We start from the raw sequence: 15105 nt of genomic DNA, 5'->3' as shown, positions 1-15105 counted from the left end.
CGGAGGGAGAGCCAGTGAAAGGATGTGGAGCAGAGACGTGACCCCCCCCCCTTGTTGTCAACCACCGCTGTAGCCATGATCCTGAAACAAACATCTTCTTAAATAGTGTGGGGCACACAGATGACCACAAGAGGTCGCCAAATCCCTGAGCCTCAGACACAGAACTGTAACAATCACTAACGTTTGTTTAACCTTTGACCTTACATCTTTGGTCATCTGCAGTAAACCACCCTCCCACCCTCACCCCCCCCCCTGTTACTTTATCAATGCGTTAATGGAAAGTCCGTGTAAAGATGTTGGAAACATCAGCTTTGTCTTTAAATTCCAGGAAGCTCCACACCCTGGGCCTCACCCCCCGCCACACACACACCCCGCCATGGTACACACACAACAATTAGCTCTAAGGCCACTGTGTGTGTGTGTGTGTGACTGAATAAAGACAGAAATCAAGTGTGTGCGTCTCGTCACACACACGCCGCTCTGACCTCTGTGTGTGTGTGTGTGTGTGAACCTCTGAGCTGGTGTTGACCCTAACACCTGCGGTGAACATGATGACATCATCAGTCACCGCCCATGACTTATATTTCTAGTTGTGCAGCTTTAGGGCGGAGTCCTGCTTTCACAGTCACGTGAAGTGTGTGTGTGTTTCATTTCTCAACTCACATTTTATATTTTCGTACAGAACCAGGGCCGTCGTCACCTTTGTTTGAAGAGAATAAAAGCCGTCTTCCTGTCAGGTCCCACAGGAAACTCTGGGGATTACATCACTTCCTCTTAAATTGTCAGGCTACGGAGGTGGAACTTCACACACACACAGTACATAAGCACACACACACACACACCCTGTGTCTTCTACTGCATTTTAATCAGTGCTTTTTTAGAAAGAAAAACACTTTTTTTTAAGACAACATTAAAAACTAAATAAATGAGTCTCCTGGTTTGAAGACGGAGAAACCAACGATGAAAAGACGGTCGTGGAGGACAGGAAGTCTCTGAAGCTGTTCAGTGTTTGACCAACAATCAACCAACATTATCACAAACCTTTAGCTTAGCATTCCTTCATGGAGACTCAACTGTTCTTCATGACCTTTGACAGACGCCGGAACATTCTACTAACAAATAAAAGGAACAAGAACCAAAACCTACGTCGTATTATCATCTGTAAGAAGCTACGTTTGATCTAACCAGATAGTACTACATCCCAGTACTGGTACTCATGGTACTCATGGTACTCCTGGTACTCCTGGAAAACTGGAAAACCTATACAACATTTAGACCAGGATTTGAACCTTGAAACTTGCTCTAAAAATAAATCAATCCTCCGTGAACATCCATAAACATTGACACAAACAATGTTAAAAGAACCCCTTCATGTGAGACCCCGACACTGTCAGGGTCTCTGTGAGTCACAGGTGAAATGTGAAAACTATTCCTTGAAACTCTGGTCACGACAGGCTGACGTCTTCATACTCTCCATGGTCCGAGTCGTCCAGCTGGATCCCAGGGACCAGACTGTAGTACTCGGTGGACTGGGTCAGGTAGGCCTTCTCCCTGTCCGCCGAGTCTTTCATCACCTCCGTCACACTCACCGTGTCCAGCTCCGACTTACTGACACCGTCGGGCTCCGGAGCGCCCTGCCTCCCGTCTGTGGAGCTGGAACAGTGGGAGAGGTCCGGGGGGAGAGACTCCACGGAGCCCAGCTTCACCTCCACCTCCTCGTAGATGTCCCTGGTGCTGCCCAGGAGGGCGGAGGAAGGACGGAGCAGCAGCTGGTTCTTCAGGATCCCTCCACCGGGGCTGTTTGCCACTTTGCTCTGGACACCGGCTGCAGACGGCTGCTTGCTGTGATGGTACTGACCGTTAGAGCTGGTACCTGAGCTCTTTTTCTTAGAGGTGCCGAAGGCGGGCGTGTCTTTCTTCCTCCTCTTCCTCCCGCAGCACCAGCAGAGCACCAGGGCAGAGAGGATGAGGAGAGGGAGAACGATGAAGAGCGCAGTGAGGCCGGCGGGGCGGCAGGCGTCACTCAGCCTCACGGAGAACACGTTCCGTCCAAACAGGTGCCTGGGGGTGAGGCAGGTGAGGTTCACCAACAGATCCTGGAGCTCCGTGGTCCTGTTCACCTTCACGGCCTCATCCAGAGCCTCCATCAGCAAACACGAGCAATCCACGGGGTTTCCCTGGAGTTCTAGCCTTGACAGATTGGGCCTCGTCAGTACAGACTTGGGAAGGAAGCTCAGCCGGTTCTCCTGGAGATGCAGGACCTGGAGGCTGTCGGAGTCTTGGAGGAACCCCTCAGGGAGTTCCTGGAGGAGGTTCTCACGCAGATCCACCTCCAGCAGGTTGGACTGCCGGGCCAGAAACTCTGCCGGCAACGTCTTGAGTCTGTTGTAACCCAAGTAAACCCTCTGCAGTGAAGACACTTCACTCCCACTGCTGTTAACGGAACTGATGTTACAGTGGGAGAGGTCCAGGGTCTCCAGGCCGGTTCTGTTGGAGAACAAGGACCAGTCCACGTGGTTCAGAACGGAGCCGGAGAGGTTGAGACAACAGCCTCCAGCAGGGGTCTCCAGTGGAAGGTGGGATGAAACAGTGGCTGCTGGACAGACACATCCAAACACACACACTGTGTTCATCAGCTGCACGGAGACGACCAGGAGGGTGCGCTGGAGAAACATCTCTGGAACATGAAACACAGCAGTAAAGTTAAGAGGTCGTCCTCACATCCTGGTCTCTGCTCTGCTCCTGCTCCCGCCCCGTCCTACCTGCCGCCGCTCTCTCTCTGCCTCAGCACCGAAGCCGACCCACGTTCATACGACGGTGAACCTAACGTTTTCTCTGAGGACTCCTGGTTGCCGTGAGGAGCTTGGGAGTTGGCATGGTGACGTGGTCACCGGGGATCAGGAGTCCAGTGTTTGACTGTGGGGGAAAAACAGATGCTAAAGTGAGAGTGTGTTAGAGAACAGACGGGAGTTAAACAAACACCGGGGCGGGGGGTAAGGGATGGACATGAACAATAAGGATATATATGTTTGTATATACTAATCTGCCAATCAGACACTTACCAAGATAAGCAAAGCCATAGCATTAAAGCTAAATAGTAACTTAACATACGGTATGACAGAAAATAGCTTATAATTGGCAGAAAACCATATATAGTTAGCCCAGAAATAGCTAGAGGTTAGCCAAAAGACAACTACAAGTTAGCAGAGAAACAGCTGATTGTTACCCAAAAATATAACTGAATAATGACCAAGAAGACGTCAACAAAACAACATCAACAAAACAAAAACAGTTTAAATGCAGAGGTAAGAAAATCATGTCAGTTTTCTTCAGTCCCACTCTGTAATTTATCCTCAGTGTCACCGCGTTAATGTCAGGTTTCTTTTCTGACTCGTGTCTCTGTGAGAAAGCGTGACATTTGGTAAACCGCTACATTTGAAGATATAAAAAAACAACAACAAATTACCAGTCACTCCCTGAAACTGGACACAGGACGTGTTTTGGTCCAAAGTCTGAGAGACAGACGGACACATCTGATAACTGTCCAACAACAATGTCAGTCCTCTCACAGCAGCTGTTCAATTACTATTCTTACAGACGACAAATGACAGATATGGGGGGGGGGGCAAACATCTGTGTCAGACTGACAACAGGGAGGAGGTCAAAGGTCAAAGCTGCCTCTCAGTTCCACTCACACAGAGATCTGAACTTTAGAATCCAATCACTGTCAAATCACTTCAACTGGGATTCCTGACATTAGCACACAAACGAGTGACGACGGAGGGCCGAGGAGCCCAGACCGTCATTCTAGACACTTCTCTGGGCCTTTGTACATGTGACTGAGAGAGAGAGAGAGAGAGCGAGAGAGAGAGAGAGGTTCATATCTGGACACAGCTGCTGATCTCATTTTCTAGAAATGTGTTCTGCGACATCCTCCCCGACTGCAGCTTCCTCTGAAGTAACGGCCTCTGTTCTCCTCTCACACTGAAGTGATGTGTAAATAATAAAGCAGAGCTGAGAGACACACACACACAACACACACACAGGGCCGGACCGAGTGTGTGTTCTGGACAGAAAACTCTTGGTGTTTTATATAACTTATAAACATATAAGTTTTATGTGTGTTTTTTGGTATTAAATATATATAAAAAAGTGTTAAACTGACAGAAATAAAGATTTAACATCAACAGATTGAATCCTTTGAACTTTCTTTTTATATTGTTGACGTCATTGTTCATTTGTCATTCAGCTCATCGTTGCTTCATGATGACATTAATAATAAGGTAATAAAAAGCTAACCTTTGGCTTTATTGAGCTAACTGTTAGCTATTAGCTGTCAGTTTCAGCACTAACTTCTTAACTCTATTTGTATTTATCCCTGGAATAACTTTGTAAAACATTAAACGGCTAAAATTAAGTCTTTGATTCATAATTTCACCCGTTTTTATTTTACATTTAATTTCACATGTTTATAATTATGTTCTTAATATGATTAGAGTTCATTAAAGCCGGTTAGCCTACATTAGCAGGTAAAATAAAAAAAGTTACAATATATAAATGAAGAGTGTGTTGTTTTTTTCTTACCCATGTGCGTGAGAAGTGCCGCAGGTTTGAGGACTCAGGATTCTGATCCAGGATCAGATGTCATCCACGGACTCCGTTCATCCCACAGCTGGACTGGTTCAACCTCTGCTGCCGAGCTGAGCTGAGCTCAGCCGAGGGAGTGTCTTCCTCTCAGCGGAATGTGGAAATAATGGAGACTCGGCTCACAGTTACCGCGTGTGTGTTAGCGTCTACCTGTGTGTGAGGGTGTGTGTGAGTGAGAGAGAGAGACAGAGAGAGGTAGAGAGGGAGAGAGCGCGCTTGTTTAAAGTGTGTGAAGCTGCAGAGAAAGTGTGTTTCATTCACACGTTGCTGACGTCAGTGTTACCTGCGACAGGAAAGGCCAATCACTCAACTCCTCTCTCATCTTCGAAGTTAAAACTCAACTAAGTAGCGTTATGTCAGCAGTACGCCCTCTGGCGGAACATTTTGGTATTTACAGTACTACTCAACATGGTTGCCTACACGCCTCTACTGGACATATAAGTTATTGCAGACAGTCAAAAATGTTTCCTGTTCATAATGATGAGTAACCGTTGTTAAATATTAACGTTATTATAATTATTGTCTGTATATAAATCTGCCAACACCAACCATCCATACTAATATGTTTAGAGGAAATTCTTTTAGTTAATAAGTGATAAAATATCGATATTTCCCCACTTATTTTATTTATATAATAAATATATATTTATTTATGTATGAAATATAATTTATTACATTATTTAATGATGTTAACAATTTACTAACAGTAGTAAAGGTTGAAAAAGTACAAATATATTATTAGAATTTATTAAGTGTGTTAACAGTGCCGTCTTTTGGTCACAAGTGGTATTGCAGACAGTTTTTATTGGCGTATATATGGCCGATAGTTATCCGTGTTAATTAGTATTCAAAAGCTAAAATAAAACCTAATTCTTAGAATTATTAAATCATCCTAATTAATTTTTTATTGTTTATTTTTTCCCCATTAACCCTTTGAGGGCTGCATAAAATGATAACGATAATCAGAACAGATTAATTCAGTGATTAATCTGTTCTGCAGGACTTGAAACCACATCTTAAGGACATGACGTCATAAACCAACGCGTACAAACCGTGATTTTATTCAGATACAAAAGACACTTTAAAAACACTGATGAGAATCCTCTGACTTGCTACAAAGTCCGACCATGTAAACATTTTCTTGTTGGTCAACGGTTTAGAACAGAGTGCAGACAATTGTATTGTAAACAATGTACATTTGTTGACGTCAGTAAACAAAGTACACCTTCCTTTAAGGCCTGCAGAGAAAACGCCGGCTGTTAGACACAGAACAAGCTGAAGCAACAGAGACAACATTAAAAACAGAAAGATTGATTATACTTCGTGTTCGTTGTTGTTGGATTATAGGTACAACAGTCTATTAGTGTGTACGTCGGTGCTAAAGAACTGTTCTTTGTCTTTTTCTTTTTCTGAAGTCCACCTCGGTGTAGTATATACATTCAATCGGACGCTTGGGGGCAGTATTGCTACAGTTTACTTCAGTTTGGTCTTTTGCAGTTCCACTCCTGCAGAGAATGGACGGGACTTTAACTTCCTTTTTACTCTTTCTTCTTCACCTCAAGGAGTCATCACTTCGTTCCCTTTAACCTGGTCTTTGGACCATAACCAAAGGACAGACGGGATGGATGGACAACTTGTCCATTCAGGGACGCTTTGGACTCTAGACTGGGGAAATGAACCCATGAATTTTTAGATTACAAAAAAAAGAAGCTCTGCTGTGCCAACACATGTAATGACATGATGCACCACAAATAAAGCTTAATAATCATTAGCATTGGTGCTAACAAGCTGTAGCCTTACATTCAAGAGTGGAATCACAATCACTTTAACTTTGAGTCAGAGAAGTTAACAACACTATAATTTAGAAGTTGTTTCTTTGAAGGTGTTAAACACCACGTGTTCCTGTTTAATACGTCATCGGTTTGAACCCTTCCACAGACACAGAGGCTGATGAAGTTCAGTAAACTCCCAAATAGTTAATGATCTGTGTTTGAAGTTTAGAGAATGTTTATAAGACCAATATATTAACACTATGTTACATATAAAGACAAAAAAAAGTAACAAAAGGACGAGGGACGTGAGGCTACGTCCACCTCCATCACATTATCATGATTGGGAACCAGCAAAGAACTGAACCTCAGAGATCTTTGATGATCTGCTGACGTCTGGAACTCCAGCACATTTGTTTCCTTTGGTCACTTTGACACTTGGCTTCCAGCATGTTGTGAGTTTAGTTCTTTTGATTGTTTTCAGTTAAAGCCTCCGAGGGGAACGAGAACGACGAGGCTTTGAGTTCACAGAGTCGTCGCTCATCAAAAAAAAAAAAAAAAAAAAGTTGATGTGATGATGTGGTGCAGGGCTGGGATCATGAGTCCAGATAGATCGAGTAGATCTGATTGAGACAGCGGTCGACGCCTTCCCCCTGGAACAGGAAGCTGTCATCGGGGCAGGGAGACATGGAGTAGCCACCGCCCCCTGCCTGTCCCTGCAGGTCCTGCAACAAGTCAAACCCTGAGGAAAACAAAGAGAATGATGATGTCATAGACATGTGACGGCTGTAGTTCCAGACGCCGACGCTGCTGATGTACCTGTGGCGTGGCAGGTGGACGGGGTGGTGAAGTAGGCGCTGGGTTCAAATCCTCCGTCACTGCCGGGCTGAACCACCTTCCCTTCATCGTACAGACATCCAGCTGAGAACCAGAACCAGAACCAGAACCAGAACCAGAGTTAGAGGCAACAGAAAGAAGAACTCAGAGACAGACCGGGTTCAGGTTCCAGCTGTGACCTACCGTGCTGCTGTGACATCACCTGCTGTTGGTGGCTGTAGGGTTTGTGGTAGGCCTGCAGTCGGACGTCTGCTCTGTCTGAAGACGCAGTGACGTCTGAGGACATGAACATGGACGTGGACCTGTTCCTGTTGGAAACACAACACCAGGAGTGACATCATCATCATGACATCATCATGACATCATCAGTGTCATTTACGCATTCACACACTGGAGGGAGACATTTCACCAAAGCACCTAGAGTTTAAAATACCATCAGAAGGCTCAACCTCTGGTCAGCGGCCCCGATTCGTGTCACAGCAGCTTGACTGAGATCAGGTCAGTCAGTCACTGGACTGGACCAGGTGAAATAACTTCATTGGCGTGTGTTGTTGCTGGAATCGATTTTGTAAATGAGTCTATTTTTAAGAATTCGAACAACGTCAGCAAAAAAAAGTACAATGTTTTCTTTTTCAGTTTTTCCAAATAAATGGTCAGCAAAAAAAAAGTACGTTTTCTTTTTCAGTTTTTCCAAATAAATAAATAATGTCAAAGTTTCTTGCAAACAAAGATGGAGCGAACGATGAGCCTGGCAGCAGATGTTCACACACACACACACACACACAAACAGGGAGTGTAAATACTCTAAATCACCTACAAACAGTAGAGTCTGAATAAAAGAAAGCGGGGGGGCGGCGTCAGCACGGCACTGTATCCATCGCTACGCTGCAGGAATGTGCTGACTGAGCACAAACACTCTGACTCAACATGGAAAAACGAGTGAGTCCGTGGAGCCAAGTTCACAGGGAGAAAGATGGACTGGCAGTGGGGGGCGCTCTCCGAGGAGACGAGCAGCTGAACAACTGTCGGTGTGGCAACAGAACCCCTAAAATCACCCCCCCCACCTCCTCAAACTCTCCTGCGTGATGGACTGCAGCGTATCGTCCCCGGGGGAGGACGACGGCCTCGGTTTGTGCTGGAAAGGTTTTAGTGTTCTTCATAAACAAGCCGAGCCCTGACGGAGACACTGACGGCTGCTGGCTGCGCTGCCTCAACATATGCATCTGACAGGCTGTAAAAGGGGGAAACGTTGAGAAGTTTCTTAACATTTCTGTCATTTGTCTTCCCCCGCTCCCTTTATTGCCCATTTCCCACATCAGACGCCGCTCGCTTCCATTTATCCGTCTTGTGCTTTCACTGGAGATACACAATCAAAGCCCAAATTAATCAGACGGACCCTCTGATACTCCAACTCAATATAAGTCACAGATGCCTGCGGTTTCCTCTGGTAATAAAAGCCAGGCGCTGTATAGGATTATGTAAACAAGTGGAGCTTTGATATAGTAACGCTGCTGAAACCAGTGTGCCGAGATGACGGCGAGGCCCAAGAATTCCACACTTCTCTGGATTCCCCTCCGCGGCCCCCTCGAGCAGCAGTGCTGACCTCAACTATAAACATCCAGCTGTTTCACGGCTCGCATTCTTACGACGCTGCAACAACATAGCTGAGATGTCTGAGCGGTGGCGTACGCGGGCCTGCCACTCTGATGTGTTCATTAAACTGTCAGGGCGTCGTCTCCATGACCACCGTTCATCAGCGGCTGGTTCTGACTCAGACTGACCAGCACAACTTAGCTAACCCTCTGCTGGATCGCTAAACCGCAGCACTTTAGCTAACTTTTGTGAACCTTAGCTAACACTAAGATTAGTTTTGCAGAAAGTTAGTTATTCTGATTCTAACTATAACTGTTGAATGTAAAAGTCGACCTGTTCAGGGGCAAAGGTTCAGTCCAGTCACATTTCAGCTCAGTTCTAGTTCAGCCACCTTTCTTCTTTTTTTTTTTTTTTTAATCTCATTCTGACATCACTATCTGCTTTAATTTTATTCCAAACTTCTTCTCATTTCTGACCCCCTCAAAGTCACTGATTAAAAAAACACAAAAACCAACACCCAGAACAGCCTCCAAAAACACTGGTCGTCATCAAGTGCTCGCTCTGAGTTTCTGACCATGAAAAATCTGCGCCTGTGATCCACTGTGATCCACTGTGATCCACTGTGATCCACTGTGATCCACTGTGATCCACTGTGATCCAGTAACTCTACAGCAGAGCAGCTGTTCTCCTGCCAGGGCTGAAAACAGAGCAGTTCTGGTGTCGAACCCGACACCTCCTGTAATCCTCCTCATCCCTTCCTCTGATCCAGACGTCGTCCGCTGCCGTTCAAGAGCAGCCGTGGATTAAGACTCTGTAAAGTCCACCTATAAAATCACTACAGACGGAATTCTTCTCATTCCTCCAGGAGCAGAGGTTTACGGAGATGGCAGGGACCACCAGAGGGGGCGGCAGATTCACACATACACCCAGACCAACTAACACTGGTCTAAGACCAGAGCCACGGACAACAGACAACAGACAACAACAACAACACTAAAACAGTTTCATCCTGTAAACACTGATGGACGGACTCTAGTTGTTACATCATCATCCTGCAGAGGGGGCTGTTAGCGCAGCCTTGGTTTAAATCCCATTTTTGCTAACTAGTAAAAGAAGAAAGGCTTGCATGTTGGCAGGCAAACTACTGAAGTAGGTTCTATTTTAGAAAGTTCTAGAAAAGCCTGTACGCAGGTTGTGTGTGTGTATATTTTGAGGGCAGGTCACATGACACGCTGTCCAGGATGTCACATCAAATCCTTGGAGCAGTGACATTCCTGAATGTCTTCACTTCAACTTGAGTTTTTTTTTCTCTGTTCTTCTGTGTGAAGTGGAACGTGGCGTTCACTGACTGCACGTTCACGTTCGAGGCTCCAGCAAATACAAAAATGTGTGGAGTCGTCAAAGTTCTCAGCCGAACCGTCTATTTGGATTTGGTGTCAGTGTGAGCTTCTGCAGAAGAAACTTAATTACTTCTCCGTCCTTTAAATTACAGAAAAGCGTTTCTGTGGGATTGGTCCCGGTTGACGGCCGCGTCCCGATCCAGTTCTTCACCCACGGACCACAAAACAAAACAAACGCAGCACATGACAAACGCTGGCTGATGGACAGCTGAGCCTTCGACTCCCTGCAGTAATAAATAATTAAAGAAGTCAACACGGTCGGCGGCCGCCAGAGAAAACACACGCGCGGCTGTGAAGTCAGAGCTCGGAGATAATTTACTTTCACATGTTTAACGTCTCGCTAAGTCGTTTGGGGGGAAAAACAAGTGCTGGTCTGGTGTTGGCTTTGGCCGAGCCTCAGGTTCTGTGGCACCGCAGAGATTCGATGACATCCTCGGAGTCTGCGCCGAGACGTCAATGGACAGATTGTTCATCGTTCTGTGGCGGCTCTGGCTGAAGACACCAACCTGGAGATCGCACTGGCAGAAAGAACCCTGAGCAGCGCCCCCTCCACCGCCCCCCCCCACCACCTAAATACGACAGCTGATGGAGGTGAAGTCGCCTGAAATAGAACATCAGCTCAAACGGCAAAGAAAATGAAAAATGACGACCGAGGTGAAGCCAAAGATAAAGCTTAATGTTAGCAAAATTAGCCCAGGAAAATGACGGCCACACTTTGGCACAAATATAGTGAAAAAGCCAAAAGGTCAAATTATTTAATAAATTAAAAAAAACTAAAAGTAGTTAACAGTTGAAAACAAGATCATAAATATAAAGTGAAATAAAAGGTTATAATATTAAAAAACAACATGAAGTTCAGCTAAAAAAAATAATAAATTGAAGGCAAAAAGCAAGAATGAGTCAATAAAATAAAAAACACCTGATGTCATATTTTTTTACCCCGAAAGAAACTCAAAGTGTGTCGTTACTGTGGTCTTCGTCGTTCATCTTCCTCCTTCACTTCACTAACTCCAGTCAGAAACAGTGTGAACTCTGTTCCGTGTTGGAGACGTCGGTGTGTCAGTGTCGACAGGTCCGTTCTCACAGAACAGCACAGACCTCATTTGATTGGTCCGCGCTCTGCTCCTGATGCCAAGGTGGACGCTGGATTTATTCCTTTTATAGGTTTGACTTTGTGTTCAGAGAAGAAATAAAATTCCTTCCTCTTCGCTGCCAAGGTTTGGAAAACAAACTTTTGGAAATATCAGACAATTACAAACGAAAATATCTGCGTTATACGTGAAGATTTAATATCATCTATGTGACCACAGAAATGTTGTTTTGGCTTCATCACCTTTCTTTCTCATTGAACAGAGCGGCCTTTGTTGTTAACGTGGAGACGATAAAAGTCCACTTTACAGGCGAAACCTCCAATAACCAATAACGTGAAACCATTTCATCCACAAACTCTCGTCTCTGGAGGCTCCAGCTCCAGCGCTTTAGTCTCACATCTACTTTTGTACTTGGCAGACAGAAATAGTCTCCGTTTACAGTACACATAAGTTCTGTGGCCTCCAACTATCCAATCAGCAGCACCACAAAGCCAGAGCTCCATCTCTGGTGATAATGTCTCTGGTCTGGTGGAGAATGCCTCAGCTCACAGCCCACTGACTGGGCCGGAGTGTGTGTTTCCCACAGACGGGAGGAGAAGCCGAGGCTCCGCCGCCTCAGTCTGATCGGAGCAGAGGTCGGAGTCTGAACGACCGCTTTCTGGTCTGATGTAGTACGAGATTATATATAACACCGTATATATATATATATATATATATATATATTATTGCTTAAGGGTACAAACTAAATATTAGCTTAGAGATTTAAAAACACTGGCAAAAATACAGCCAAAGAAAATCCTCCATCAGTCAGCCAATGAGGTGAACACGATTAGTCAATAAAAACGAAGCTTTTGGCCAAAAAAAAAAAGCTGCAGGTTTGGCAACAATAAGAGGTTAAATGGACTAACAGTTAGAGCAGAAGGTGTAAAAATGAAAATACAAATACATAAGTTTAGAACTGAGTAAAAATGTCAATAAAATAACCAAACATCAGGTAATAAACAACTAATAATAATTCAAAAATGAAGCGTAGCTCTGCTCAGATTGTCTCAAAGATAAAAGTTTGGTTTTCAGGTTAATGAAAAGCTGAAAACGTTCAGAAAGGTACGGATCTGAATAAAATTTAGTAGCATAGATATAAGACGTCCAGATTACAGGTCTTCGCCCTCAGGCTGGACCTTGAACGTGCCTGTACGCACCATGAGAAGCCGAGGACTGTGGGTACTTTCCTCTATTTTTATCTGCTGCAGAAATAGCTGCCAGCGTGGAACTGAAGCCAAACCAAAACAACATCCACTTCAGTTCAGTTCCTATCGTCTTGGCTGCAGAGTCCCAGATAAGTGGAGACCCTGGCAGACGCCCCGGGGTTAACGGGGTTTGTCTGAAGCTGCCGGATCATTAAGTATCACTGAGGAGACCTGCTCTCCAAGAAATGATGGAGTCGATCATTTGAAGGAGAAGCCTGAGAGTCAGGAATAGAACGACAACAACAGCTGCAGCTGAGAATCTAAAAATAAATGATGTTTTTTTTAAAAGAAACGACTCCTTATTTTACAACGCATTATTTAACAGCCAATTAGTCCGAGGTCTAATTAAAGCACAACAAGAGCGTTTACTGTTTGACACATTTGACACGTGCTGTGAGCACGTAAGTAACCCTGAATGATCGAACTGGTATCACGTCATATTCTGCCCCCGGTGGCTGATTTTAAAAGGCCGCTCTTTGACTCACCCCTCCCTCACACTCCCTGGACGTGACGCGATGGGGCTGTGGGCCTCGAAGTTTCCCTCCAAGGTCTGAAACCTGGTGTCGCTGGACGGAGGAAGAAACTCCGAGTTTGGCCGGGTGTGTACGCTGCTGTTGTTGTTGTTGTTGTTGTTGGTGGAGTAAACACCTGGAGAGACATTAAAGGGTTATTTCACACAATCAGCAATCAGAACATCACATTTCTTAACTTCATTAGGTCATTAGTATAAAAGTGATGGTTATTGAACTCAAACAGAAAAGTCACAATAGTCAGGAATTGAAGAAAATGTTGAAGAAGCAGAAATAATATATAATAAATCAAAAATAAAGGCCAATATTTCATCCTGAGACCATAAATCTGTTGACCTCAAATCCAGGAGGAGATCTTAAAGTATGTCAAGATGAAACCTGAAACAAAATGTTGAACCAAAACAATCCAGGCTCCAGGGTGTCCAGGATGATGACGTCCTTTAGAGAATTAAAAACTATACGTGGACTAAAACCTGAGCTCAGCTCTGACAGATCCTGCAGTACTGTACTCAGAGCACGTACTACTGTACTCAGAGCACGTACTACTGTACTCGGAGCACGTACTACTGTGTTTCTCTGTACTTTCTGACTGCCTGACGTAACCCCCGGGCCAAACGCCACGGGGGGGACTTGGACCTCAGATCTCATCAAACGTCAGATTCTGAGAGATGTGAGTTCTCAAACCGTGGTCCCAGATGGACTTTGGCTCTTCACAGCTGTGAGTGAAGAAACTACGATACAGACGTGTTCAGTCGTTACCCAGTAAAGTTAAAGCACAGACGATCACTGAGGAAGAATTATATATAAATATATAAAAATATAAATATCTGTTTGCAAATGTTACTGAACTTTTGTTTAAATGTAAAAGTGCCCAAAAAAAAAACCCCACTGTGAATGGATTATTGGAAATGCTGACTCCACAGTCAGAGCCACTGCTGGCTGGTAAATCAATCTTCTTCCTGTGAGTCATTCTGGGGGCGTCTGCTCCAACAACACCTTATCAGAGCCGTGATGGTCCGTCTGAAATCATCTACATAATAATCAAAAACTGTTTCTTCAGAACAGCTGGTTCCCAAACCCCCCCCCCACGGTGGTCCGCTCATCGGCAAACTGCTCAGAAGGCGGACGCCAGAATTCTTCTGATCATCTCATCGTTTCCATCAGTCGTTTTTAGGGCGTTTTTCAAGTGAAGTAAACAGTGGAGCAGCAGGAGGTCTGCAGGGAGTCGACGGCCCCGGGGAAACACTGGTACTGATACAGAGTGACCCCGGAAGGACGGCGTCCACCTTTACTGTCCAGTCTGTCCAGTCTGTCCAGTCTGTCCAGTCTGTAAATCACAGCAGGTGACGATCGGAAAAAACTTCAATTTATTTCCATAAAAAATTCTTGGTTTTTTTCAGTGACACCTGACGCCTCTGGTGGTCAGTGTTTGGCGCTGCACCTCTGGTGGTCAGTGTTTCTATCTCCTACTTTGAAGCTTCAACATTTCCTTCAACACAGTTTGCCTCAGTTTGAAGTTTATCTGACGATGATTGGAGTCCACAGGTGCTGTTCCAGGTCCACTCCTGATAAGGACGTCGTCCTCCAGGGACGTATTTTCAAACTCCAACACTGACATGCCTGTTTCACTCTGGATAAACACGGCGTGTAATGTGCTGTTTGAGGCCTTTCCCTCAACGTCTTCTGAGTCAAACTGCAAGTAGTCTGAAGTAATGGACATGGACAGCTCTCTTGGACACTCTTCTCCCTCTCCAGACCTCGGCCAACTCGGCCTCACTGTACCTGACAGCTTCTTGATCCCAGTTCAGCCATTGAGAGCTTGGCTGGAAAAAACGGGTTTGGAGAGAGGGTTTGAGGACGAGGAGGGGCGAGGAGGGGCGAGGGCCAGCGCGGGCCGGCTGATGTCAGGGCCCGGTACTGGGACAAGGTAAACACTGGCACCATGAGCTACCATCCGAGGAATGGCAGAGGGAGGAGGGTGAGGGGGGGTG

General features: G+C 45.2%; 3 protein-coding genes across 8 annotated transcripts in view; all 3 read right to left on the bottom strand.

The window, feature by feature from the left end:
- Positions 1-787, bottom strand: part of best4 (bestrophin 4) — a 4527-nt gene extending 3740 nt beyond the window's left edge. For 2 of the 4 annotated variants that reach the window (XM_008334915.3, XM_025066175.1), the window contains exon 1: positions 664-787. The gene's annotated coding sequence lies outside the window, so the exon portion shown is untranslated. The remainder of the gene's footprint in view (positions 1-663) is intronic. The other 2 variants (XM_025066176.1, XM_025066177.1) reach the window with 1 other exon arrangement.
- Positions 788-849: 62 nt separating this feature from the next.
- Positions 850-5073, bottom strand: LOC103396709 (SLIT and NTRK-like protein 2). Of its 2 annotated transcripts, XM_017042507.2 has the most exons (4): positions 4931-5063; positions 4585-4797; positions 2763-2916; positions 850-2677 (listed from the first exon to the last, which is right to left on the bottom strand). In XM_017042507.2, exon 4 carries the CDS (start codon positions 2673-2675, stop codon positions 1446-1448), a length of 1230 nt encoding a protein of 409 aa, XP_016897996.1. In that variant the 5' UTR covers positions 2676-2677; positions 2763-2916; positions 4585-4797; positions 4931-5063; the 3' UTR covers positions 850-1445. The 2 variants fall into 2 exon arrangements, with proteins under 2 accessions (XP_016897996.1, XP_016897995.1); XM_017042506.2 differs by having other exon boundaries at positions 4585-5073.
- Positions 5074-5677: 604 nt separating this feature from the next.
- glis1a (GLIS family zinc finger 1a) overlaps positions 5678-15105 on the bottom strand; it is a 39736-nt gene continuing 30308 nt past the window's right edge. For both annotated transcript variants that reach the window (XM_017042505.2, XM_008334917.3), the window contains exons 6-9: positions 13070-13232; positions 7437-7561; positions 7236-7337; positions 5678-7158 (exon numbers count right to left, since the gene is read on the bottom strand). In XM_017042505.2, the coding sequence (XP_016897994.1) occupies positions 7013-7158; positions 7236-7337; positions 7437-7561; positions 13070-13232 (536 nt within the window). In that variant the 3' untranslated portion in view covers positions 5678-7012. The remainder of the gene's footprint in view (positions 7159-7235; positions 7338-7436; positions 7562-13069; positions 13233-15105) is intronic.

Source organism: Cynoglossus semilaevis, chromosome 20 (genome assembly GCF_000523025.1).
Source record: "Cynoglossus semilaevis isolate Cse_v1.0 chromosome 20, Cse_v1.0, whole genome shotgun sequence".
Taxonomy (NCBI): domain Eukaryota; kingdom Metazoa; phylum Chordata; class Actinopteri; order Pleuronectiformes; family Cynoglossidae; genus Cynoglossus; species Cynoglossus semilaevis.
Note: the sequence above shows the minus strand (reverse complement) of the source record. Positions and strands in the feature narration are given on the sequence as shown.